Here is a 23,606-nt window from a genome sequence, read left to right on the forward strand (position 1 = left end):
CGCTTTCTCCAGCGAATGAAGAACGTCGCTTTGAAAATCGCAGGGCCTCATAAAAGAACGCTACACGAACGACACAACCTCTTATTGATCACAATACCAACATGAGTTTGCACGGTCACGCTTTCAAGTACATCCGTCATGGCCCAAACCCAGTGCCCCAGGTGCCAAAGAGCTACGCCATAATTGCCAAGGCGTTGGGTGCAACGATGTGGTGCTGGATCTTCTACAGAGCCAAGCACGACTACAAGGTGTGGTTTGTAAGTGAACAAAACCAACTGGTTTTTATTCATACTCGAAACAATTTACTAACTTTGACAGGCGCTGGAACACCCAGGCGAAGAACACCACTAAGTGCAGGTATCTTATTGAACACAGATTACGCATAGAAGCTTTGAAACCGGAAGTTGGGACATAGAACAGATTTAAAATACGTTTCTGTTTGAGCCACTTTGAGTGTAGTTGGTTGGGGTTAAGAAGGATTGGAACGGAAATACAGACTTGAAAGGAGCGTGAATTGCGGACCAAAGATGGAAACTGGAAAAATGTGGAGCCATGGACCCTCAAATGGAGTGACCTCTACAATATATTGGACGATCTACATTTCCATGATGTTGCAAAAGATTCTTCTAAGTATCTTGCAGCACAGCTCACCATATTTCTCTCAGATCACTCCGTCGTGACGAAGTCATCTTTCTGCTATGTTTCCCTCCGTTCGCACTCCTACATCTGATATCCTTACCAAACAACTGTAACCATGATATTATCCCTTCGTAGAAAACGTCCCAGCCGCAGTTCAAATCTCTTCTCCGTTTTTCACCAATCATACAAATGGAACCACCTTTGACTCTCCACCTTTTTTGTTTTCTATGTTCCCTGGTTCCTATGGCAGTTGGGAGCCCTGGCCCCTTGTACCAAAGTGTGATGGTCCCAATCTTACTTGCACGCAGCAGAAAGGCACTCTAAATCCCATTTTCAACCGTCATTGAACGCAAAAAAAACCTGTTCAAGCCTGATAATTCGAGGCTTTTGTTGTCGTGATCAATATTTGATCGATTTTTCGATAGCACACTTTTCAAGACTCAGTTCGTGAGTCCTATTACAAGTTGGACAGGGACTCGGAGCAGAACCAAGAACCCAGGACAATGGCATCCACCGCGGCGAGCAGCCAGCCGTTCATGGTGCAAAAAAACAATCTACGGATACTTTTCATTGCAGATATCCGAGGAGAGCTTTCTAAGCTCAATATTCTGGCTTCTGAGTACAATGCTGATCTGATAGTCCATACTGGTAACTTTGGGTTTCTGGACGAGGGAAGCGTGATGAGGATTCATGAGTCCTATTTGAGACACATCGTGGAATTCTCGCCACTTTTATCCGAGGATCTCATAATAAAAATCTCAAAACTGAGTAAGGTGACTGGTGATAATGTGGAGCATTTCTCATCAGACAACGAGAACCTCAAGTCGCTGCTGCGTGACCAGCAGATATCGGAGCTCCACAAACTGTTGTCCAGAGAACTGAAGCTCGATGTTCCAGTCTATACCATTTATGGAATGTGCGAGGACTCTCTGGTGATCAACAAGTTCAAGCATGATGTGTATACAGTGCCCAATTTGTTCATTCTGGACGATTCAACTTTCCATACGGTGAGGGCAAAATCCGGCGAAACGATCCTCCTTGCTGGTCTGGGAGGCTCTCTCTCGTACCACAAGTTGTTTCACCAGGGCACACAGTTTGATCCTAAAGAGATCAGGGAAGACGGAATCCTCAAGCCTGGTGTGGTTGATGTTTCTGGTGATCCGGGAAACCTATGGATAACTATCCTGCAGTTAGGTCGACTAATTCAGACACTGTCAGATTATTCAACTAGGTACCCGGAGGCCTACGAAAAGGCCATAAAAATTTTCATTACTCACCAATCGCCGACTCGTGAGCCGCTACTCGAGCATCTTTCGATCTTCTTCAAGATGGACTACACTATCTCGAATTCGTTACATTTCAAGTATACCTCCTCATACAATGAGCTTTCCATCAACCCCAGTTTCGAGGCTTTCAAAATCAAGTTCAACGAAGCAAGGACCAAGCTGGCATGTATCTGGAAGAACATTCAGCAGAAATACGAGGAATTGCTGTTCAAGTCAGAAGACCCCAATTTACTAGCATATCTTGAGCTTGCCCTCGAAGTTTTCGACAAAATTCCCGTTTCTACAAAGGGAGCTGGTGAGATCTTACCATTGGCATTAGTGAGGCCTGACTATGACTCTGATGCGGATATCGGCAACGGCAAATCAGGTGCCACTGGCCCCAAATCAAAGGAGCTGATCTCCATAATCAGGCAGCTCAACGATCTTTACTATATAGCATTCCAAAACTCGTGGCATTTCAATCTGTGTGATCTTCACTACGGTACGCTGGTTCTGGGCTTGAGCAAAGGGGAGGTTGCGATGCAGTGTCATTCCAAGGGTTTTGACTTTGGATACAGGTATGCGTCTGATGAGTTTCATGACGATGACGAGGGCAAAATTCATGCCAACCCAAAGCCAGTAAGAGGCGGTCGAGCAAGCCGAGGCGGACCACCTAGAGGAGGCCCCAGAGGCCGTGGTTCGCGCGGAGGCTACAGGGGATCGAGGGATTGAGCATTGAAAAAAAAGAACGTTGACATGGTTGAAATCGCGGTTCTCAAGGAGCTTTATGAGTTCAACGGTTTGTATTCATGGTTATACATATAGTCTACGATTGTGTAACTCAAATGTCTTAACCAGGTAAAGTATGTAGTCACAAATACCTACAACTTGGAAGCCGCAAGATGAGCCCCTCCGTCAAGCGGTATAACAGCACCGTTGATATAACTTGCCTGTTTTGAGCAAAGGAACAGAGTCAAGTTCTGGATGTCCTGTTTCTCACCTAATCTCTTTCGTGGGTTGGCAGCAACCATCGACTCGCCTATACTTTTCAAAAGACCACCGGACATTTTGGATGGGAAGAAGCCTGGAGCTAGACTGTTCACCGTTATGTTCTTCGGGCCGAGTTCGGTCGCAAGAACCTTACCAAGATGAATAACTGCAGCCTTGGATGACAAATATCCATAGGCACCTCCCGGGAAGTTTGTGTTCAAACCCGCAACAGATGCCATAATCAAAACCCTCGATGGGTCTTCGTCGGAGCCAGAATGCTCCAATAGCGGTGCAAACGCTTGGATGCATAAAAATACACCAATCACATTGAGATTCAGGACTTTGTGGAGGGCTGCCTCAGGGTGTTTTTCAAAAGGAGCTCCCCAACTTGCGCCTGCATTGGCGATCAGAATGTCCACCTTGTCGGTGAGCTTGCTGACCTCAGCTAGTAGATGTCTAGCACCTTTTTCCCCAGAAACATCGGCTGCAATTCCGTAAGCAACACCTTTCTGTCCCTCTGCTTTGGCGAGCTCATTAAGACTTTTCGCTGCTTCTTCGCATGCTGCGGCACCTCTCGAGGAAACAAATACCTTGGAAGCACCGTTTGCTATGAGTATCTCTGCACATTGTAGACCCAAGCCTCTCGAACCACCAGTAACGACGGCTACTTTTCCGTTGACGTTGATTTCGACCATTGCAGTGTGTAAGAAATTTCAATATTCTATGATTAAAGAAAGAAAAACCAGAAACATCCGGGTGTCTCGGAATCCATACCCATATATAGCATCCAAGCTTGTGATCCTCGGTGATAGAAACTCACATGGTAGTGTGGGGTAAAGGTAGTGTTCACTGCAAACAAACTTTCGTAACTTTATTGGAATAAGTGCACTACTCTTTCATCAGATAAAGGAGGGGAGGGACGTGCGGCGCCTTATCGTGGTCCCGCCTTTATGCATGTTGAATTTAGATATGTTTGTGACTCATTGGAAATTGGGAATCGGACGCGCGATATTATCTCTATTGTGAGGAACGTAGGTACCTGAGCTCACCATATTTTTCAGTCATACGTGAATCACTTGCATATAATTGAAACCTTTATAAAAATGTGCGCCCTCTATATATTTGTCTCAATGTCATAAAGAACTTGGAACTGTGGTCCTTCCTAAGCTGAATTATCACCAACTGATATACGCCCTTACCAGGATGCATACCAAATTATGTCTACTAGCTCTCTTCATCCTACCAACCTCTGCCGTATTCAGAGATAGGCCCGCAACCTTTGACGAAATCGATCCTTTTGTCCAATGCATTGCAAATCTTCCCATTCCTTACAACTATACAATTACAAGATTTGGAGGACTTGAAATCATGCCTGGCATATACGGCTTGGATGATACCAGCCTGAATTCAGATCTGAATCGCTGTATCTGGAAGCTCTCTTGTATTTCTATGGGCTTTTCCTGTCCTCGTGCTAACTCTAGATTGGCAACAAGATCACATCTAATCACTATGGTCTCAGGGCATGACATGATAAGGGATGGCCTACGTGCACAGAATGATGAACCGCCCTATGAAATGGGGATCAGTTATGAAGTTTGGCAGAGAGATGACTCTGAAAGCGAAAGCTCCAATTCGAGCGTATATTCTGATTCTGATGGTACAGTGAACTCGGATACAGCTCCTTGGAATCAACTTTATCCGGTAAATCCCGCTTATTGGTCATATAATTAGGCAACCAAACGAAAGGCATAAAGATGATAGGTTATAGGGAAAGATGTGCGGGTTTTGTGCTATGGTTCACTGGTTATTCTAGTTAACATACAGAGGCATACAAGAATTCAAAAAACTTGAACGCAAATTCGTATCTGTAAATTAATAGAAGTCACTAAAGCAACGTTTTTCCTGTTTTCCCTTTTTCCTCTTGTATCCCTCGAATTTACTACGCCCTCTGACGTTTTCCCGTTTCGGGTGCACCGCCCTGGTCGCCCAAATTAGTTATGCTCCACTGCCCCCGTCTCTTTTCGTCAATACACTACCCCCAACAAATCGTTCTCTCACTATAGAGGGGCAACCGTTCAAAACTGCAATCGTGACTAACCCTGCAATTGTCTAATTATCTCTGATCCGGAAATAATCACGTGTGCTTCCGCTGAAGGATGAACTCGTTTCAATTTCTAGCCACTAATGTGGCGCGGGCAGTGGATTCTCAGCCGCTCCGTGGCCCAACGGATCCTGCAGCTAAAGACCAACAGCCCGATGACCTGGTGGGCGATTCAGATATCGTAGCCAGACCTTTGGAGTCTAGTTTTGTCGAGGAATCGCAGCAGGATACTAGCAGTTCCTGGTTCATGCTGGTAATGAGGGCCATCTTCTTTTTCCCCAACCTGCTGGTGATTAGCCCGATGGTGTTTGTGTGCTCGCTGCTATTGTTCCCGTTCAAAGTGGTTCTTTCGTATGTGTGGGGGACGCCGCCGGACTCCTCTCCTGAGAACGAGTCTGCTTATGATGAGGGTGATACTACTGAATTGCTGGAAGCTCCTGAGGACCCGCAATTGGAAGCCACCAAGGCGTATGCTACTGGGATCACCACCATCACAGAGGACGATATCGAGTTTGATATGACTCCACATGCTGCCATACCCGACGATCAGCTTAAGAGCCCCACCACAGTGCCGTACCGGAGCGTTCAGAGCTCCGGGGCAGGCATTGGCTCAAGAAAGCGCCGATCGCGGTTCCTATTCCCTCGTCTTCTGATCAACAACAACTTTAAACTGGACAGCCCGCCTTCAATGCCTAGAAAGACGCTTGTCCTCGATCTGGATGAAACCCTGATTCATTCTCTCTCGCGCCACAACTCGTCTGTTCTCGGGAAATCCAAAGGTGCCATGGTCGAGATCAGACTCTCCAGTCAACTGGCTACACTGTATTATATCTACAAACGGCCCTACGTGGAGGAATTTTTGGCAATTGTGCGCAAATGGTACAATTTGGTGTGTTTTACTGCGAGTATCCGCGAGTACGCGGATCCGGTGATAGACTATTTGGAGTCTGAGGTTCTGCTGAGATCTGGCAACGACAGAGAGTTCTTCAAGAAGAAAGTGTTTCAGCAAAGATATTATAGAAACAACTGCATTTTCGAGGAGGGCAAGGGCTATATCAAGGATTTGGATGTGCTTGTTCTGCGAAAAGAACGTTCATTGAAACCCAATCGCAGTGCGGAGGAACTGGTCAAGCCAGAAGAGACCGATCTCAGCAAGGTGGTGATCATCGACAACTCACCCATTAGCTATAGCAGGCATAGGGACAACGGCATTATGGTGGAGGGTTGGATAAATGACCCAAACGATGTAGAGCTGATGAACCTCTTGCCTCTCTTGAATAGTTTGCGCTTCACCAGCGACGTGAGAAGTGTGTTAAGTCTCAAGGAGGGCCAGATCACCTTTGAGAAATGAATAATGATAATGACCAGACCTCGACGACAATGACAGTAAGAATAAGCATGAACAAATTGTAGTGATAGTGGTATTAAGAGGGTGTGTTGATGGTCTGGTATAGTGTCAAGTTCATGCTTGCCTGCAGACTATTTCATCTATTAAGGTTCGTATAGGCACGGGCTAGTTCGGGTTCTCATTCCCGCCTCTCAGCGGCTTCAGTATTCTCAAATTCAGTCCAACCTTGTTCCTAGCCTGCTTGGCAACACTAATATCCGCAGGCGTAATTGGCTGTGGAGGGGTGTAGGAATGGCCTGCATTATTGGTGGTGTCCTGAAGAGGCCCTGGAACGGTTCCAAAACTGGCACTCTTTACAGCAGTCAACCTGCTTTTCAAATACCCCAAGCGCTCTTCAAACGTGTAGGCATCACGCTGGAGTATCCTGCTCTGATCGTAGAGCTGCGATTCCAGCTCTTTGACCCTTTCGCTCCTGGTTTCGCTGAAATTCTGAGCCACAGCAATGTCTTTTCGGAGACCCTGATTCTGAATCTCCATATCTTTGATTTTTAAGGAAAGTTTTGCAATTGTCTGGTCCAACTGGGTGTAACTCTCAGTATCTGGTGACCCAATCTGGTCCTTCAAACGGTCGTTTTCCAGTTCTAGCTCAACTATCTTGGTGCATCGAGACTCCAGATCTGACAGCAAAATCTTGTTTGTGATACTCAGTTCCTTCACAACAGCATTCAGACGAGTTATCTCATTCTCGCTCTTGTCGTCATCTATGATTATCGATCTATCATCGTAGTCAAATATGGGCACCACTGGAAGCTCTACACCTCCGTCCTCGTTCTTGTACTTATGAGCAGCAAGCTCTTGTTCAAGTGCAGCAATTCTTGCCCTGTTCTTTGCATTTTCATTCTGTTCCTCCTGAAGACGTGTCTTGAGCTGGCCTGCACTCAGCTCTGCGTTCACATGGACGTTGTTCTTGATTCTTTTTGCACGAACACCAAATCTCAAACTGGAAAGCGTCTCCTGTTCCTGGATCGACGATGGGGAACAATTCACAATCAGTGTAGTGCATGAATTTCCTCCAAGAGACTCTTGGAGAATTCGCGTTAGTTTAGAATTCCGATAGGGCACATGTCTGGAGCCGTCGGTCAAGGCGTTGATCACGTTTCCCAGAGCCGACAGCGAGCTGTTGATCTTTTTGGCCTCTTCAAGCGTCTGTCCTGAAGCACCGGTCTTGGTCGCCTTTTCTGATCCTGCCAGATCCACCAGAAAAAGCGTTCCCTTCTTAACCATGCCAGTGGCAGAAGACTGCTGAGTGAGCGATATCTGGAATATGGCATGCGATCTTGATGATTCGTCGTTCATATCAGTGCTAGAGACAATCCTTGCAGCAGCGCCCGCTTTCATCGCCTCATAAAGTTCATCTTTTCCCGAGATATACCTATTGGTGAGACCCTTTACGTAAACCTCACCAGTTCTGGATTCATGGATGGCCAAATCAGAAGCCTCTTCGCTCAAAAGGTCGCGCAATTGTTCCATATAGATCTCCAGATATGATATGCCCACGGTGAACTCCTTATCGGAAGAACTTTTGGCTATGTCGTCAAAAATCTGGTCAGCGATCCGCGGAATCATGCCTTTGGCTTCAGGATCCCCGTCAACGGGGCCCATCATGGTGTAAGATTTTCCAGATCCAGTCTGGCCATATGCAATTACAGTTCCATTATAGCCTTGAAACAGACTATCGATTGTCTCCTTGATTGAGTATTCGAAGATTGTATTCTGGTTGCATGTCTCATCAAAGACCCTATCAAAGGAGAACGAACCAACAGCCGGAGTAACATCCAATGCCACCGTTGAAGAATCAACAACTCGCACAATCTTGGAAGACCCGTGAAACTTCTCTGACTCATTTTCTGGCCGAAATCGGGCAACTACCTTGACATTTCCAGGCTGAACTGTGTTTATTGTTCTCTTCTGAGGCGAGTTGGACCGCGACCGCGTCGCACCAGCATTACGGCCAATGGGAGTTCCCTGAGTCTCCACCGTTTTACGGGGAGTCATGCTCAGCGTGGATCTGTCTCGGAAAGACATTTCTCTATTAAGGAAGGCCGATGGTTGAGGATTATGGACGCTGCAAAACTCTCGTGTTGTTGTTTTGTGTTTATGCTTTATCGCTTTTCGGTCGTGTGTGGATTAATGCAGGGGCAGTTTGGTCGTGCCTCGCCCACCCCTTCCTCGCGAGTGGCCCGTGCGCAAGAACACCAGCAAAGGGCAATAGCACCACTGGTGAGATAAGTTTGTTCAAGCGAATTACTCACGATTATCCTGAGACTTTCTACCTCGGAACCAGTTCTGTGCCTTTCAATCACAGTTCTTGCACAGCCACAACCCTGACGGCAGCTCCCACGTTCTACACGTTCCACACGTTCCACTAGCCACGGGCCACGATAGCGCCATGCTTACGAAGTACAAGATAGTCTTTCTTGGCGACCAGGGTGGTAAGTTTGTTAATGTTTGCATAAAAGTGATGCATTTTGCTAACATTGTGATTTAGTCGGTAAAACTTCGCTGATCACCCGGTTTATGTATGATACATTCGATGCACACTATGCCGCTACAATCGGGATCGATTTCCTGTCCAAAGTGAGTTAAAACACGGTGAAGTCTGAGGTCTTTCGCTTAGAAAATTTACTAACCAATCAGACCATGTATTTGGACGATAAAACTGTCAGACTACAATTATGGGATACCGCGGGCCAGGAAAGGTTCCGGTCGCTCATTCCCTCCTACATAAGAGACTCCAACGTCGCCATTGTGGTGTACGATACAACGAACAAGGAGTCGTTCCAATCGGTGGCCAAATGGTGCGAAGATGTCAAGGCTGAGCGTGGTGCCAATGTAATAATATGCTTGGTGGGAAACAAGTCCGATCTTGTGGATAAGAGGCTGATCTCCACGGCTGATGGAGAGAACACTGCCAAGAAGGTTGGTGCCAAGGTCTTTATTGAAACGAGTACAAAGAATGGATATAACGTGAAAAATTTGTTCAAGAAGATCGCCAAGTTGCTACCGGATTTGAACCAGGATGACGGTGAGGATGCGAATGACGGTGCTATTGAAACCATCGATATCAGGACGGAGCCCACCGAAAATGCTGAGGGAGGATGTCAATGCTGAGGAGTCGTCTCGACTAGACTGAAACGGCTTGTATTAGGCAATAGGTATTATATTGGTGCTTTTGGAATGGCTGATAGCCTCGTTCTGGCTGATCCCAATTGAAAGGCTTTAGTCTTCTTTTTCTTGCCTTCGGCTGCAAAAGACTAACTTTGACTTGACCGTCCCACATCTGTTTTCTACTCTTTCTCTTATTCCTTCATTTCCGAACCCTCGTGTATTGGCAGAGTTGGCCAGCCATACTGGTGAAGCCAAGGACGATCAATAGCTTGCAGCTCAAAGCGTATACTAGAAACTAATAGCACTTAGCACTTCTTTACAATCGTATACCACACAGCATGAATTAAACTTCGTATTAGACAGTAGAAAAACGTAACATAAGGAAGCAGACGCTGGTTGTCAGACGTAGGCCAGGTTGACATTCTCACCACCTCACAATGTCGAAAAGATGTACAAATTGTTGGTGGCCGCAATGGCAACGCTATTCTCTCTGGGGTGCCAGCTTAGGTGGAGTATGCTCTTCTTGAAGTCGATGGTCTCGAAATCGACATCCTTTCTGATCATACTCAAACCACCATTGGGATTGACACCCAGTCCGCCCTTCCTTCTGTTCTGGTTCAGTTTCTTGGCTTTGAACGCACTCTTGTCTGCCTGCAGCACGATCCTGTCTTTCTCTGGATCCGAGGCACCCGTGGCATCGGGATATATCATAAAGTTGTTGTTGTAAGATCCGGTCATTATGGAGTTATTGTCGCCACTAAATTGCACTTCAAACTTGTCAAATATGGCGTCATTCTCGTACGTATCACACAGTCTGGAGCGCAGTTGCTCGTGGATATTGATGGTCTTTACTGGCGCTCTTTCCATCGCCAGGTCCCAGATCTTCACCGTCATGTAGTCTCGGCTAACAATGTACCTGCCGTTGTTCGAGAACTTCACGTCAGAAATTGAGCTGGTAATCTCGGTGAAGAAATTATGGTTCTTGGGGTCCACATACTCTTCAAACACCTTTGCGTGGTTGTCGCAGAGCGAGTTCATCCGCATGTCCGACAGCTTAATAGTGCCCTTGGATGACGAATACATGAACAAATTGCAGTCCTCGGGATGGAACTCCGCAGAAGTGATCACCTCGGTCAATTCCTCCATGTTTACAGGCTTGATATCAACGATATTGAACGATTGATCTGCAATGCCCAAATTCCACAGGTTTATCCTCAAGTCATCAGCAGACAGAAACGTCTCGCCATCCGAGTTCACACTTATGGAGTTGATGTGGTAGGCATGGGCATTTGCATATATCTTCTTGGGCTGTGCCGCCGTGATTGTATCGTGTAAAGTGACCCTTGGTAGCTTAAGATTGTTGGCCGACTGGAAACTCTTATGCTGCTGTGTAGAACCGCCAAACCCGTGGTGGTACGAATTGGTTTCGCTCAGGTTGTTCTCCGCAACCATCTTGATCTGTTTCTCAAATATCTTCCACAGCTTGATGGTCTTGTCGTTGGTTGACAGCAAGAAGTTTGAAGTGTTGGAGCGCTTCAGCCATTTGATCTTATTTATCTTCTCCTCAATCTCCAAAGACTTGAGGTAGTCGAACTCAGCATCGTGACTCTGAAACTCCGTATAGAACCGGTATTCGCAATTCTTCTTGTTCTCATTTCTCTCAAACAGAACAACCCTGCCTCCTCGGTCTCCAGTGGCTAGGTAGTCTCCAGTGTGGTCAAACTCAACGGTGGATATAATATCTGCCTCAGTAATGTTTTCAACATCACCTTTGTCACCGAAACACTGTGAGAATTTCCAGGATTCGTCCATGGTTGTAGTATGAATGTGCTAATGTTGAGGTAATGTAGAAGGGGCAATGCTAGGTTTAGTCCTGGTTCAATGGTGTGTGAATATCCTCAAATAACGCAAACACTCCGCGATTATTTTCGTTCTATCCAATCCAAAGCGACTAGAAGTGATGATGAGCCAAATATTGTCGATCAATCGGTGTTTCCAACAGAACTGGCAACCGTAATCAACCTTGAATGCAACTTATAAGAGGTCTTTGAATAGCCCGAATTTCACGTCCCCGAATATAAAAAAACTGGACAAAACGGCGAGAATTCGAGTCTTTATCTTCACGTGAACCAACTTGCAGTATCGCTGATTAATTCCAAAAGAGATGGTGTCTGGTGAAAGAAAATCGCTACGGCCCCCAACAACAAAACAGAAAGGCTCCGTTTTTTCCCCTTTGTGGGAGCGCTATGTTGAGACGGCGGCGCTGACCTCGATGGCAGCGGCTTGATCTGGCAGATTGCCGGGCAAGGAAGTCTGGGGAGAGGGTTTTCACGTGGCAATTATGGGATATTTTGAAGGGTATTGGTGAAAATATTGGCAATTATAATTAAACTTTAACTGGTTTACTAGTTATATTTATCGAGGTACACTTTTTACGGTAGTTGTGGTGTTTTTTTGTGGTGTTCTTGCTGTCCCATGAGCTCGAATGGGGCAGTACTGGGGGAGGAGCGTAGGGTTTCCAAGCGAGAGAGGCCAGAACCTGGGCTCTGGTGGTATTGGCATTTGATTTTGGTTAAATAGGCTTGGGTAGTGTGCATAATTGTCAGTGGTAGCCCTGGACCGGTTTTTGACAGAAATTGGTGGATAATTGGCGTGATCTGACTGGTTGCAAGTTTTGCTACGGTTCAAAAGCTCTCTGTAGCAAATGGCGATTAGGGCCTGAGGATGGAGATCTGGGTGGTAGCCACTACCTTTGGAAGGATCACAGAATAGACTAGCTTTGACTGGCCGGTGAATTATTAGTTGTAATATATTTTATGCTGCACGTTGATGTGGACTTGACTCTCAATTGAATATAATTGGCCATTATTTTGTCCATTACTCCCATTTGTCGTTTCTCCCGTGTATGTCTTGACAAGCAACTGAACGAGTTCCCGGTCGGTCTCCCCAGCTCACCAATCAAAGTAAACTCTTCCTCTACTCTTCTGATTTATGTGCAGCTATGTGCTATTTTATTATAAACTTCTGCTTTCCAACTAGAACATCTAAACGGTTACGTTTAAGCCTTCTTGGCAGCATCGGCTGGAGTGACACGCTTCTCACGGTTGAATCTTGGACGGACTGGAGGAGTTCTGATTCTTCTGTCGGTTCTAGATCTGACTCTGACGATTCTGGCGTGGATGGCGCACGAGACACAGTAATGCAGTTTGTTGTAGAGCTTTGGCAGGGCGTACTCGGCGTAGACAGAGGCCTCAGACAAGTCTCTGACGGCAGCAGCCTCAACCATGTTTCTGATGTTGACACGCTTGATGGACTTGTCCTTTGGCACACATCTGTAGCAGTTAACACATCTAACTGGCTTGACGTGGCCTCTACCCTTCTTGTTTCTACCGTTGGAAGCTCTCTTCTTTGGCATGTTGACTGATAAAAAGTTAGTAAGGGCGTTCCTGAAATGAGTTGCATAACGATAGTTGAGTCAGAGGGTCTGTAGGAATGGTTTTTTCCTTTGATATGTTCGATTGGAAGATGCTGGTTGTGTTTTGCTTGTGGTGTCCAATGTTAAAAACGCCTTCGATTCCAACCCGTGAATTATAAACGAATATTATCCTTTTCATTTGCATTGTATATTTCCGTATTCTAACCAACTCCTGACTCAACCTTTGCCGTAATTATCGTGGTAACATACCTATTTGATTCTGGTTTCTGAAATAACTTGAATGGGTAAAGGTTGGGACTCTGACTTTTTCACCAGTACTGCGAGGGAACCACCAGAAGAGCCGTGGTTATTGAGCCCTGAGCATATGGAGTGGTACACTATGTGGGTGATTTCGTTTAGTATGGCAGTGGCCAGTTGATGAGTATGATGTGTGCTGTAATGTACGCGTGGGTACTGAGAAATGTACAGAAAAACAGTCACAATCTTGCTGACACGAAGGTCTGTCATAATGGGCGTGTTCTGCTCAAACTTCCTATATTTCGTCGTGCATCAATCGCACTGGTAGTCGTGTCCTACCAGTTACCGACATCCAATCAGCGATGGTCTCATTTTCTCACACCACACCCGTCTGAGCTATACATAAAACTCCTATGGACTTACCTTGAACACGCTTTTGAGACGTTCTACCACCCACTTCTCACCAACCATCAATTGAAGGTATGTGGCATCTTTAGCCGGTGACCCAGTGACTCCAATGAACTGGTTGTCGCGGGATTTCATCCATATTGGCGAGTTTTGTCTCGATGTTCAAACCGTGGCCTGTAGTACTAACCCTTTACTTTCACAGATGCTCCGTCAATCTTTCCGTTTCGCTCGTCCAGCTAGATTATTCTCGACATCCACCCTGTTGAGACAGCAGACCCCTAAGGTCTGGAAGACTGCCACCTCCATATCCGAGGTCGTTGACAAGCACGACTTGGTTGGACCAGGTGCCCAGCCAGGAACTGTTCCTACTGATTTGGAGCAGGCCACTGGTTTGGAGAGATTCGAACTTTTGGGTAAGCTTGAAGGTGTTGAAGTCTTTGACAACATCCCATTGGACTCGTCCAGAACTGGAACCATGGCCGACCCAATCGTGGTTGACTCCTACGACGACTACAGATACGTCGGATGCACCGGTGCTCCAGCTGACACCCACGAGATCCAATGGTTGAAGCCTACTACTGAGAAGGTTGCCAGATGCTGGGAGTGTGGTTCAGTGTACAAGCTGAACTACCTGGGAACTCCAGGTGGCCACCACCATCACTAAACAGCCAAAACAGAACCTCACCACATCTACCCCCATGCCTCCACAATCCCCGTTATTTTCCTGTTTCCCTTGAACTTTTATCCTCCCAAGCATAAATGGAGCAATTTGTGGGTTTTCGCCTGTGTCTACCCGTTGTTGTAGGGTGTTGCAATGCTATTTGCAGCTTTTCCCTATATATCCAATGGGTGACACCCCGCGCTTTTGCCCTTTTTAACATGCTGAAGATGTAAGGTTCTCCGATTTGACAGAGCATGAAAGCATAGAACCTTTGACTTCTTCATATCTGGAGTGGTTCGAAGACACTGTTTTCGAAAAGATAAATCCATAATTCCATATTCAGATACGCAATGAAAGAATTGAAATAACTGTTTTCGTAGATCCTGATAATGATAATTTTAAGCTGAATGGTCTGAATTTTGCAACTTTTCAACAGTAGAATGATTCATTACTCCATTGTAGATAAGGATTAGGCCGAATTCACTCTACAGAGGGCATCGCAGATACGGCTGTCTGGTGGTCTCGAGCCGATCCACCTTGACATTTCCCTAGTTTCCTTAAGCGCAAATTTTGGCCATCCATACGCAATTGAGAATCACACAAACTCAGTTCAGCTTGAACTATACTGTCTTCTATCATATGTCTAAACCAAGAGTGCTGTTTGTGGGTGACACCGACGAGGGACTGCCTGAGTTCGAGTCTTTCGCGACCAAGTTTGAATGTGTCAAGTACACCTTGACCACGAAAGAACAGTTGATTGCGGATCTGGACTCGAAATTTGGTGATATTGTTGGGGTATACGGTGGTTGGCTGGGTTTTGGACCAATAAGGGGTCTTTGGAAAGATGTCATTCCCCATTTTCCTGCGTCTCTCAAAATCATCACCTTGTGTTCTGCAGGTCATGATGGGTACGATATGGAGGCTCTCAGAGAAAAGGGCATCACCCTCTGCAATTCTCCAACTTTTGGTGCTGAGCAAGTTGCTGATACCGCTCTTTTTCTGACTCTGCATTCTTTTAGACTCTACAATTTTTATGAAACCGCATTGAAAGGTCATGGTCATACCTTCGAGAGCAGGAAAGGCATAGAAGAGTCGCTGCTGAATCCGGTCACCGGAAGGCTGGAACCAAATCCTGAAGCCAAGGCCAAGTCAGAGCATAAAATTATGCCCAACTATGCATTTGGCCAGCTGCTGGGTAGTCATCTTTCGATTTTGACTCCGCAAGGCAGAAACGCCGTGATTGTTGGTCTAGGGAGTATTGGAAGCCGAATTGCTAAGAGACTTAACGTGATTGGAATGAACATCCACTATGTCAAGCGTACACCTTTGACAAAAGACCAGCAAGCTGCTCTTGGATTTGAGGCTACTTTCCATCAATCTCTTGAAGAAGCAGCCCCACTGGCTGACGTTGTCATTTTTGCCATTCCCGGTACTCCAGAAACCGCGAAAATGTTCTGCAAGAAAGTGATTGACTTAATGCCCTCAAAATCAAGAGTTATCAATGTTGGAAGGGGATCCATTGTGGATGACGGAGATCTGTTGGAGGGAATGAGGTCCGGAAAGATCATCTTTGCTGGTTTAGACGTCTTCTACAATGAACCTTTGACCAACCCAGAGATCGCTGCCAGGGACGATGTAGTATTAATCCCCCATATAGCATCATCAACAGTGGAGGTCTACGATGCGACAGCCAGGTTTTGTTTGAAAAACTTAGAGAACGTCTTGGCCCATGGCGAGAAGCCACAGAATGCAGTTAACTAGGGTGCGTGCGGCGCACGCACGACGTGCGTTTGGGCGTCTGTTTCTTCTTAAGCCGTTCACAGTCGGTCTTTGTTTTTTGTTATTTTGCTTTGTATCCTCAAGAACATTTGAAATATCCCACTTATAATGGCAACGCCTTCAAATTCACGAAGATCTTCGGACCAGAAGGACTCTGGAACATCAAATCCAGGAGCATGTCCCGTCTCACTGTTTCACCGAAAACTGGTGTGTTTCTTTGCAGGCAGTATGATCCCATTCGAAGAGGTTGAGAGTAAACACTTTGCTTCACTTCTCAAAACTCTAGGCAGTGATGATCCGCTGCCCAAATATGCTACCCTTCTGGAATCCGCTAGAGTACTTGCGGAATACTACGAGAATTTACTCGTGGCAGAGATAGCGGCTGAAGACTACAAGGTGACGGTTGTATTTCACAAATACACACTGGTCCAATCGGTGTGTGATTATGTCTTTGTATCAATACATTGGATTGACAAGGATTTCAAGTGCGACTTTTTCCGTATTGGCCTGGTTTTATATGATGCCGACTTCGCTGCTAACGTGGAGAGAATTTTGGCACCTCTGGGACAACGGATCGTGTTTGTAACCAGCAACTTCGAGCCCACTCCAGAAACTTGGGAGTCTATTACCGGTTATTTTGATTTAAGTGTTCCGGATGTCTCTATGCAGAACTCCTGGTTGTTTTGTTTGCCCACGTTTCTTGGAAATGCAGTAGAGGAGTTCCTTCTTGGAGACGACTCCTTCACCTTTGATACGTGTGATGATGCCAGACACTTCATTCCCTCACTGATAAGCAGGTATCTTGGATCTGATTATACAGCGATTCTTCAATTGGATGTTTCTTTGGTAAATCCTGATAAAAATGACACGGGTGGAGTTCATTTTGACATTTTGGCTGATCGCCTTCTCATCTTCGAGAGGTCCCGCACTCTGTCGTACCTGGAAGCTTTAGTTTTCTACAGAGATCAATTGGATGCGTATTTAGATGAAAAGATATGGAGCCAAATTGAGTTTTTGGCGGTCTTCCTGTCTACTTTTCAAGTGGTTTTGACAAGCTCCTGTTCAATGACAAGCCCTACCAGCCATATGGTACTGAAGTGGCTTAAGATTCTCATACATACTTCAAGGACTTCCAAATGGCACCATTGTCTTCCAGCTAGACGCTTTGAGATACTGGAATCACGCTTACAGTCTTACCATGACCAACTACAGTACAAGTTTGGACTTATAACGAGTTGCTACCTTCACCCATCAACTCGCCGGTTTATGACGGAACCACAAATTGAGCAGGTGAGAGCCCACATGGCTCATTTGCAAGAAGATGCTGCTGAAAAGTATGGGGACTTCGAGGAAATGATTCTACGGGAGTTTTCATGTTCGGGAAGTATTTCCAACGAGTGCTACAATTACGAAACGCTACTGTCGCACAAGATTGGATACTCGGAAGGAAAGCCAATGGTGTCCAAAGAGGGTGGTCCAGCTTTGCTAAACTTTTGGCATGATCACAGGGATTCACTACCTGCTTTAAGCAGTTCTGCTATGCAAGTCTATGGAATACAAGCTTGTAGCGATAAAAGCTACAGAACCATGAAACAGTCGTTGGGCCAACTCAAGGACTCTACGCAGTACTTGCGTGAGATACCTGGAGATCTCCATCTCTACAACTTCCTATACCATCTCGTGAATGTTCGAGACATTCTTGCTGATATCGGAGAAAACGGACAAAAAGCACAATATACAACTTCTAATTCCATACCTGATAAAGTGCCAAAGTTTGTAACCAAACGCAGGAAGTCCAATGCTTGAAATCTAGGAAAACAAAGAAAAGTGTCATATTTGAGAAAATGCCCAATGGCTGAACTGCTCTCAAAAATACTGTCCTATATTGGAATCAACAAATCAAGAAGACTATCTGAAAATTTTCTTTTTCTTTTTGTGTCACTTTATATTTTACCTATGAACCAATATCCCTTTTTCTAACGGTTTTCTGTGCGGCGCGGAACTTGCCTTTTTGGGTAGTACGCGCAGGACGATTGAGCTGGCGATAAGAACCCTCCTCTTCAAGGCCGCTCTAAACCCTTGAACACTATCAACAAAATCCTCGACCTAACAAACTATGACCAAACCAAGGATTCTTCTGCTTGGAACTGTTCCCCCTGCGGACAATCCTGACTATGCTCTCTTTTCAAGAGATTTTGAGGTGGTCCCCTTCGTTCCCAAATCGATGACTGACTTTTGTCAAAAGCTGGACACCATTTACAACGATATCTCGGCGATTTGGATGTTTGATTTCGTAGAGAATACGGTAAGTGAAAATTCACCTGAATGATGCCGAGCTTTGAACTAACCCCGAAGTAGGACATTTCATACGGCGCTGAGTTGGCCAGCCATTTTCCCGAGACCCTCAAGGTTTGGGCGATTGCGTGGGTCGGTTACGACTTCGTGGATGGTGCTGCTTTCAGAAAAAAAGGTGTTATCTTGACCAACACTGGCTCTGCCACTTCGCCTCAAGTTGCTGATCTGGCGTTGTATCACGTCCTGGCCTCATACAGAGGAACGTCTGTTTTCGAGCGCTCACTGAGAGACCAGCTCAATCTCTCCGAAGCGAGGAAAATACTGGGAACCAAAGAATTTAGTCCCGAAACCGGCTTGCCGGTTATTCCAGTTGATCACAGAGTCAATTACTTTGATTATGGAATGGCTATTGGAGGTAAGGTGCTGAACACTCCTCAGGATAGCACCGTTGGAATTGTTGGACTAGGGGCAATTGGCAAAGAAATTGCTAAGCGACTGAATGCAATTGGTATGTATGTTAATTACACCAAGAGAAGCCCTCTAAGCGAAGAGGAGGAGAAGAAGCTGGGCTTCACTGTCACTTATCATGAATCTTTTGAGAAGATGATTCCTTACTGTGATTGCATTGTTTTTTGTGTGCCTCATACTCCTAGCACTATCCATCTTCTAAACGAGAAAACAGCGAAGATTCTGAAACCTGGAGTGAGAATTGTCAACGTTGGAAGAGGATCCGCGTTGGATGAGAATGTGTTGCTCCAGTGTCTTGAAGACGGAACTATATCCCATGCTGGTTTGGACGTGTTTGAATCGGAGCCATTGGTTGATGAGAGACTCGTGAAGAGATGGGATATCACTTTGACTCCTCATATTGGCTCTACTACCTCAGATAATCCAAAACATGCTGCTAAGGCCAATATGGCTGATATAAGCAACATCGTACTTCATGGTGGTAAGGGCTATAATACAGTTAATTAGAGTTGGACGAGCTTTATTATAGTAGATTGCAAGATTCATCATATTCATTTGCAGCCTCTATTTGAATTGGCTCCGGTTAAATATCCAAATTACAGTACTCCATTCTGTCCTTGGCGTAATCCACATATAGCTGGTTCCACACACGGATGGCATTGCACTCGGGTTTATCAGAGGATGACGTTAACCGGTCCACACAATCGATATTCTCGTGATCTTGTGAGTCTTGTGGCTTCCAGGGCTTGGGAACTGGATGATCAGAGAAGTGGAAAAGTTTAGTCTTTTTCGTCTCCGGAACCAGGCTCCAGGCACACTCCTTCGATTTCCAATAGGCATTCTCGGGGGTTTCAATTTCCGATAATTGCAGGTCATTAGGGTCCATCATATAGCGGGAGTGACCTCTGAGGGAATGGACCGTTAGTTCGCCTGTTAACATCAACAAATCGTGGTGACCAAGAACCGTGAGCAAAGGTTCAACTGTATCGGTCTTTTCGTTGAAGTAAGCATTCTCTTTAGTCCACGCACCCTGCAAAAACTTGTTAACTATTTCCATATCATAGTCAGATTTAGATCGTCCCTTGGTAAGTTTCATCAACTTTTTAAACATTTTTTTGTTTGGTTGGACAACCATCAAAGCCGTAGTGAATTGAAGGTCGTCCCATGGAGTGAACACCGGCAAGTTAGAGAGTACATTCCATGAAAATTCGTCCGACATCTCGCTCATTCCTGTTACAACCTTCTCATAGAAGTACTGAAGTTGGTTCTGCCGCTGTTCGCATGTACGTACAGCAGGACTCATCACCGGATTAGAAATAGGCCATGTATACAGCACTGGCAGAGCAACCAGACTGGGAGGAAGAAAAAACAAATGATCCATTCCAAGATTCACAGTTGAGTCAGAATCAAAGAATATTACCCGATCGTATTGCTCTAGCTCAAACAAGTGAAGCTTTGTGAAACTTTCTTCCCAGGTAGTGGAGTCGCTCTTGAGCGAGATCATGCTCACTGGAATGAGCTTGATACCGAATTCGGCCTCTGCCTCTTGTAGAAGCCTACTTTCGGGCTTATACTGCTTTTCAGGCAATCGATGAGGATTATAGCTGAACCCTTTGTAGTACATCAACACCAAATCTGCCTTGGTTCCGAACTCTTCACGCAGCTTGGCGAAGTTGATCACCGCGTTGCAGATGTAGTCCAGATCGGTCGCATACTGCACGTATGCAAACCTGGACCAGTCAAGTGAAGGCTTTGATTCTTCCAAATGCTGTACCTTCCCGTATATTAACGAGATCAACTCATGGGGTACAAACTTCACCTTGGAGGCATCGTACCGCAGAGCTGAATAGGCCAGGTCCTTCGTAGGCGGCATCCTCAGTCTCTGGAACATCCACAATAATGCAATCGCCAGAATAATTCGCCTTATCAAGAGCTTGCTTCGCCTGGTAATCATTGTGAAGTTTGTTTCATTACTCGCTCAAAAGCATGAGTTGGAATACTGTAGATAGTAAGGTACAATTATGCTTATCTAGGCCTGAATGCTGAAAAATTGCACGTGACATCAAATTTCATACGCTAAATTGTAAAGTTATAGACCACAGATATATCTATGTTAATATACTAAGAACTTTGTTGTGGATCTCCTGCTGTTGTTTTTTTCTCAATCTATGTCTTCGACCATCTACAAATCAGACCTCGTAAACTTCTTGATGTCAACTGGCTCGTCTCCCAGAAGAGTCTTTGGACCTGAGGATGGCTCACAGGTATCCCTTCCGGAAACAGGACCAGCCTTTGGGGTCTCACCGTTCTGGAATGCCTTCAAAATAGCAACAGTCTTGTCGGCCGTTAGATCCTCGTAGAAATCATCGTTGATCGCGATCATTGGTGCATTCACACATGCACCCAAGCACTCCACTTCCTGGAGGGTGAAGAGGTTGTCTTTGGTGGTTTCACCAGGTTGGACTTGCAGATGGTCCATGATGGCCTCCATCACAGAGTCTGAGTTGCACAACTGACATGGTGTTGTGGTACACACCTGGATATTGTATTTGCCCATAGGCTTTCTGTTGTACATTGTGTAGAAAGTTGCCACTTCGTAGACTCTCATTGGGGGCATATCCAACAGCTTGGCAACGTAGTTCATCACGGAAATAGACGTGAACCCGAGCTGGCGCTGCCCCAGGTCAAGCAGGGGCATACATGCACCCTTCTTATATTGAGGAGGATACTTGGCGATCACCTCTTCGGCAAGCTTGAGGTTGGCAGCGTTGAATTCAAAAGGTATGTTTGGGTTATCCTCTGGAGAATCTCTGTGTACCGACACCATGTGCGATTTGCGGATCTGGACCATGTTCAAGCCCAGCTTGGATTGACGGGTTACACGCCCGAACATCTTGGAAAAATTAACCAGAGACATGCTGTTGTAGATGTGGAGTTGAGAGTTAAATGATCAATGAGCCTTTTGCAAAGGACCATCATGACAATTGAAGGTCGATGATTGGATTTTCGCAAAAGAGGGAAATGGTAGTGTAACATCTAAGTACCGTTTCTAAAGGGAAACAATCGTGTGAAACGCAACTAATTATGTTTTTTGTATATATCCACGACTTTTTCAAAGCCCTGCTGTGACTCTGCGCGGCGCATTGACTCGTCATAGCGGGTGACGCATAGATTGCATCAACGATCAAGTTTCAACATTCAGCTTCTTCTACCCACCGCTTATTCTATACCACCAAACCATGTCCATCCCCAAGAAATACAGCCTTGAGACAGACGTTGTCTTTGTTGGTCACGATGACCAGTTTAACTCCTCTGTGCCGCCGTTGTACCAGACAGCCACTTTCAAGCAGGAGTCACTCTCCAACATGGGCGAGTACGACTACACCCGTTCAGGTAACCCCACGCGTACCACTGTCCAACAGCATCTGGCTAAGGTTATGAGGGCGAAGTCCGTTTTTGCTGTTACCAGCGGCATGAGTGCCATGGACACCATTTCACGGTTACTTAGTCCCGGTGATGAGGTCATTGCCGGAGACGATCTGTATGGAGGAACTCACCGGCTACTGGTCTATCTCCAAAAGATGTCCCAGATCAAGGTCAGTCACTACGATACTACAGACACCGATCTGGTGAAGTCCAAGATCTCTTCGAAGACAAAGATGATTTTTCTGGAGTCCCCCACAAACCCACTTATCAAGTGTGTGGATGTGCGGGAAATCACCAGGCACGCCCACGAGGTGAATCCAGAATGCATAGTTGTGTTTGATAACACCATGATGTCGCCTATTCTCATGAACCCGCTGGAGTTGGGTGTGGATATCCACTACGAGTCTGCCACCAAGTATCTTAATGGCCATCACGATATCATGGCTGGTGTGATTGCCGTGAACAACCAAGACTTGGCTGCCAAAATATATTTCATCATCAACTCGACTGGATGTGGTCTTTCACCATTTGACTCGTGGTTGTTGGTGCGTGGGCTGAAAACTCTTGCTTTGCGTGTGGAGAGACAGCAAGAAAACGCTATCAAAATCGCACACTGGCTCGAGTCCAAGGGCCTCAAGGTCAGATACCCGGGCCTGAAATCACATCCTCAATATGAGCTGCACAAGTCGATTGCAAGAGGCCCTGGAGCCGTACTTTCGTTTGAAACTGGGTCTGTGGAGACCAGTGAGAAGATCGTCGACGGCTGCGACCTATTTGGTGTCACAGTTTCCTTCGGATGTGTGAACTCGTTGATTTCACTTCCTTGCAAAATGTCTCACGCTTCTATTGACGAAAAGACCAGGAGCGAAAGGGCCCTTCCAGAGGACCTAATAAGGCTGTGTATTGGCATAGAGAACTGTGACGATCTGATCGGTGATCTAGAACATTCCCTGAGGGTTGCCGGTGCAATTTGAAACGAACTTTCATCTACATACTGATAAATTTAAACCCGAACTAGATTATTTGTAGTCTTAGCTGTCTTAAGATCTATGTTGCAATTTCAAATTCCGTTAAATGTCGTCCCCCAACCAAGTCCAACGGTCGTGTTCGCCTGATTGCCAGCCCAGACAGAATCCTGTCTTTCAACTCAGTTTCCAGTTCTGGGTCTGATAACATACCGGATTATCACGCTACAACGGCTGTACTCCTCGGATTTTGGTAATTGTTTTTGCTAAACACGCTTCACAAGGTTGCACGCGAAAGGCAGGTTTTTGGCTCGATTGGCTAGACTTTGGATTGGGCTGATATAAACACACGCTTGTACGCCCCTTCTCTCCGCGGCTGAACAGCAAGATAGACAAACTACGCAAGCGTACCGGGTTCTG

General features: G+C 45.8%; 16 protein-coding genes across 16 annotated transcripts; 10 read left to right on the forward strand and 6 right to left on the reverse strand.

Annotated features, from left to right (window-relative positions):
* Positions 1 to 101: 101 nt before the first annotated feature.
* On the forward strand, positions 102 to 386 carry KUCA_T00003310001 (uncharacterized protein; the record flags this gene model as incomplete). Its single annotated transcript, XM_022601712.1, has 2 exons — positions 102 to 261; positions 319 to 386. 2 exons carry the CDS (start codon positions 102 to 104, stop codon positions 384 to 386), a joined length of 228 nt encoding a protein of 75 aa, XP_022459327.1.
* Positions 387 to 1,142: 756 nt separating this feature from the next.
* Positions 1,143 to 2,636, forward strand: KUCA_T00003311001 (uncharacterized protein; the record flags this gene model as incomplete). The annotated part of the gene is made up of 1 exon (XM_022601713.1): positions 1,143 to 2,636. The coding sequence occupies one exon, from the start codon at positions 1,143 to 1,145 to the stop codon at positions 2,634 to 2,636; it is 1,494 nt and encodes a 497-aa protein (XP_022459328.1).
* A 149-nt stretch (positions 2,637 to 2,785) lies between these two features.
* Positions 2,786 to 3,589, reverse strand: KUCA_T00003312001 (uncharacterized protein; the record flags this gene model as incomplete). The annotated part of the gene is made up of 1 exon (XM_022601714.1): positions 2,786 to 3,589. One exon carries the CDS (start codon positions 3,587 to 3,589, stop codon positions 2,786 to 2,788), a length of 804 nt encoding a protein of 267 aa, XP_022459329.1.
* Positions 3,590 to 4,097: 508 nt separating this feature from the next.
* On the forward strand, positions 4,098 to 4,625 carry KUCA_T00003313001 (uncharacterized protein; the record flags this gene model as incomplete). Its single annotated transcript, XM_022601715.1, has 1 exon — positions 4,098 to 4,625. One exon carries the CDS (start codon positions 4,098 to 4,100, stop codon positions 4,623 to 4,625), a length of 528 nt encoding a protein of 175 aa, XP_022459330.1.
* Positions 4,626 to 5,050: 425 nt separating this feature from the next.
* Positions 5,051 to 6,346, forward strand: KUCA_T00003314001 (uncharacterized protein; the record flags this gene model as incomplete). The annotated part of the gene is made up of 1 exon (XM_022601716.1): positions 5,051 to 6,346. One exon carries the CDS (start codon positions 5,051 to 5,053, stop codon positions 6,344 to 6,346), a length of 1,296 nt encoding a protein of 431 aa, XP_022459331.1.
* A 162-nt stretch (positions 6,347 to 6,508) lies between these two features.
* Positions 6,509 to 8,428, reverse strand: KUCA_T00003315001 (uncharacterized protein; the record flags this gene model as incomplete). The annotated part of the gene is made up of 1 exon (XM_022601717.1): positions 6,509 to 8,428. The coding sequence occupies one exon, from the start codon at positions 8,426 to 8,428 to the stop codon at positions 6,509 to 6,511; it is 1,920 nt and encodes a 639-aa protein (XP_022459332.1).
* A 364-nt stretch (positions 8,429 to 8,792) lies between these two features.
* On the forward strand, positions 8,793 to 9,514 carry KUCA_T00003316001 (uncharacterized protein; the record flags this gene model as incomplete). Its single annotated transcript, XM_022601718.1, has 3 exons — positions 8,793 to 8,835; positions 8,892 to 8,980; positions 9,041 to 9,514. The coding sequence occupies 3 exons, from the start codon at positions 8,793 to 8,795 to the stop codon at positions 9,512 to 9,514; spliced, it is 606 nt and encodes a 201-aa protein (XP_022459333.1).
* Positions 9,515 to 9,943: 429 nt separating this feature from the next.
* KUCA_T00003317001 (uncharacterized protein) lies at positions 9,944 to 11,323 on the reverse strand (the record flags this gene model as incomplete). Its single annotated transcript, XM_022601720.1, has 1 exon — positions 9,944 to 11,323. One exon carries the CDS (start codon positions 11,321 to 11,323, stop codon positions 9,944 to 9,946), a length of 1,380 nt encoding a protein of 459 aa, XP_022459334.1.
* A 1,194-nt stretch (positions 11,324 to 12,517) lies between these two features.
* Positions 12,518 to 12,973, reverse strand: KUCA_T00003318001 (uncharacterized protein; the record flags this gene model as incomplete). The annotated part of the gene is made up of 1 exon (XM_022601721.1): positions 12,518 to 12,973. One exon carries the CDS (start codon positions 12,971 to 12,973, stop codon positions 12,518 to 12,520), a length of 456 nt encoding a protein of 151 aa, XP_022459335.1.
* A 728-nt stretch (positions 12,974 to 13,701) lies between these two features.
* KUCA_T00003319001 (uncharacterized protein) lies at positions 13,702 to 14,256 on the forward strand (the record flags this gene model as incomplete). Its single annotated transcript, XM_022601722.1, has 1 exon — positions 13,702 to 14,256. One exon carries the CDS (start codon positions 13,702 to 13,704, stop codon positions 14,254 to 14,256), a length of 555 nt encoding a protein of 184 aa, XP_022459336.1.
* Positions 14,257 to 14,892: 636 nt separating this feature from the next.
* On the forward strand, positions 14,893 to 16,014 carry KUCA_T00003320001 (uncharacterized protein; the record flags this gene model as incomplete). Its single annotated transcript, XM_022601723.1, has 1 exon — positions 14,893 to 16,014. One exon carries the CDS (start codon positions 14,893 to 14,895, stop codon positions 16,012 to 16,014), a length of 1,122 nt encoding a protein of 373 aa, XP_022459337.1.
* A 126-nt stretch (positions 16,015 to 16,140) lies between these two features.
* On the forward strand, positions 16,141 to 17,838 carry KUCA_T00003321001 (uncharacterized protein; the record flags this gene model as incomplete). The annotated part of the gene is made up of 1 exon (XM_022601724.1): positions 16,141 to 17,838. One exon carries the CDS (start codon positions 16,141 to 16,143, stop codon positions 17,836 to 17,838), a length of 1,698 nt encoding a protein of 565 aa, XP_022459338.1.
* Positions 17,839 to 18,148: 310 nt separating this feature from the next.
* On the forward strand, positions 18,149 to 19,302 carry KUCA_T00003322001 (uncharacterized protein; the record flags this gene model as incomplete). Its single annotated transcript, XM_022601725.1, has 2 exons — positions 18,149 to 18,337; positions 18,391 to 19,302. The coding sequence occupies 2 exons, from the start codon at positions 18,149 to 18,151 to the stop codon at positions 19,300 to 19,302; spliced, it is 1,101 nt and encodes a 366-aa protein (XP_022459339.1).
* A 76-nt stretch (positions 19,303 to 19,378) lies between these two features.
* On the reverse strand, positions 19,379 to 20,749 carry KUCA_T00003323001 (uncharacterized protein; the record flags this gene model as incomplete). The annotated part of the gene is made up of 1 exon (XM_022601726.1): positions 19,379 to 20,749. The coding sequence occupies one exon, from the start codon at positions 20,747 to 20,749 to the stop codon at positions 19,379 to 19,381; it is 1,371 nt and encodes a 456-aa protein (XP_022459340.1).
* A 228-nt stretch (positions 20,750 to 20,977) lies between these two features.
* On the reverse strand, positions 20,978 to 21,712 carry KUCA_T00003324001 (uncharacterized protein; the record flags this gene model as incomplete). The annotated part of the gene is made up of 1 exon (XM_022601727.1): positions 20,978 to 21,712. One exon carries the CDS (start codon positions 21,710 to 21,712, stop codon positions 20,978 to 20,980), a length of 735 nt encoding a protein of 244 aa, XP_022459341.1.
* Positions 21,713 to 22,034: 322 nt separating this feature from the next.
* On the forward strand, positions 22,035 to 23,195 carry KUCA_T00003325001 (uncharacterized protein; the record flags this gene model as incomplete). Its single annotated transcript, XM_022601728.1, has 1 exon — positions 22,035 to 23,195. The coding sequence occupies one exon, from the start codon at positions 22,035 to 22,037 to the stop codon at positions 23,193 to 23,195; it is 1,161 nt and encodes a 386-aa protein (XP_022459342.1).
* Positions 23,196 to 23,606: the final 411 nt, after the last annotated feature.

The sequence above is a fragment of the Kuraishia capsulata genome, genomic scaffold (assembly GCF_000576695.1).
Source record: "Kuraishia capsulata CBS 1993 genomic scaffold, Kuraishia_capsulata_scaffold_4, whole genome shotgun sequence".
Lineage (NCBI taxonomy): Eukaryota > Fungi > Ascomycota > Pichiomycetes > Pichiales > Pichiaceae > Kuraishia > Kuraishia capsulata.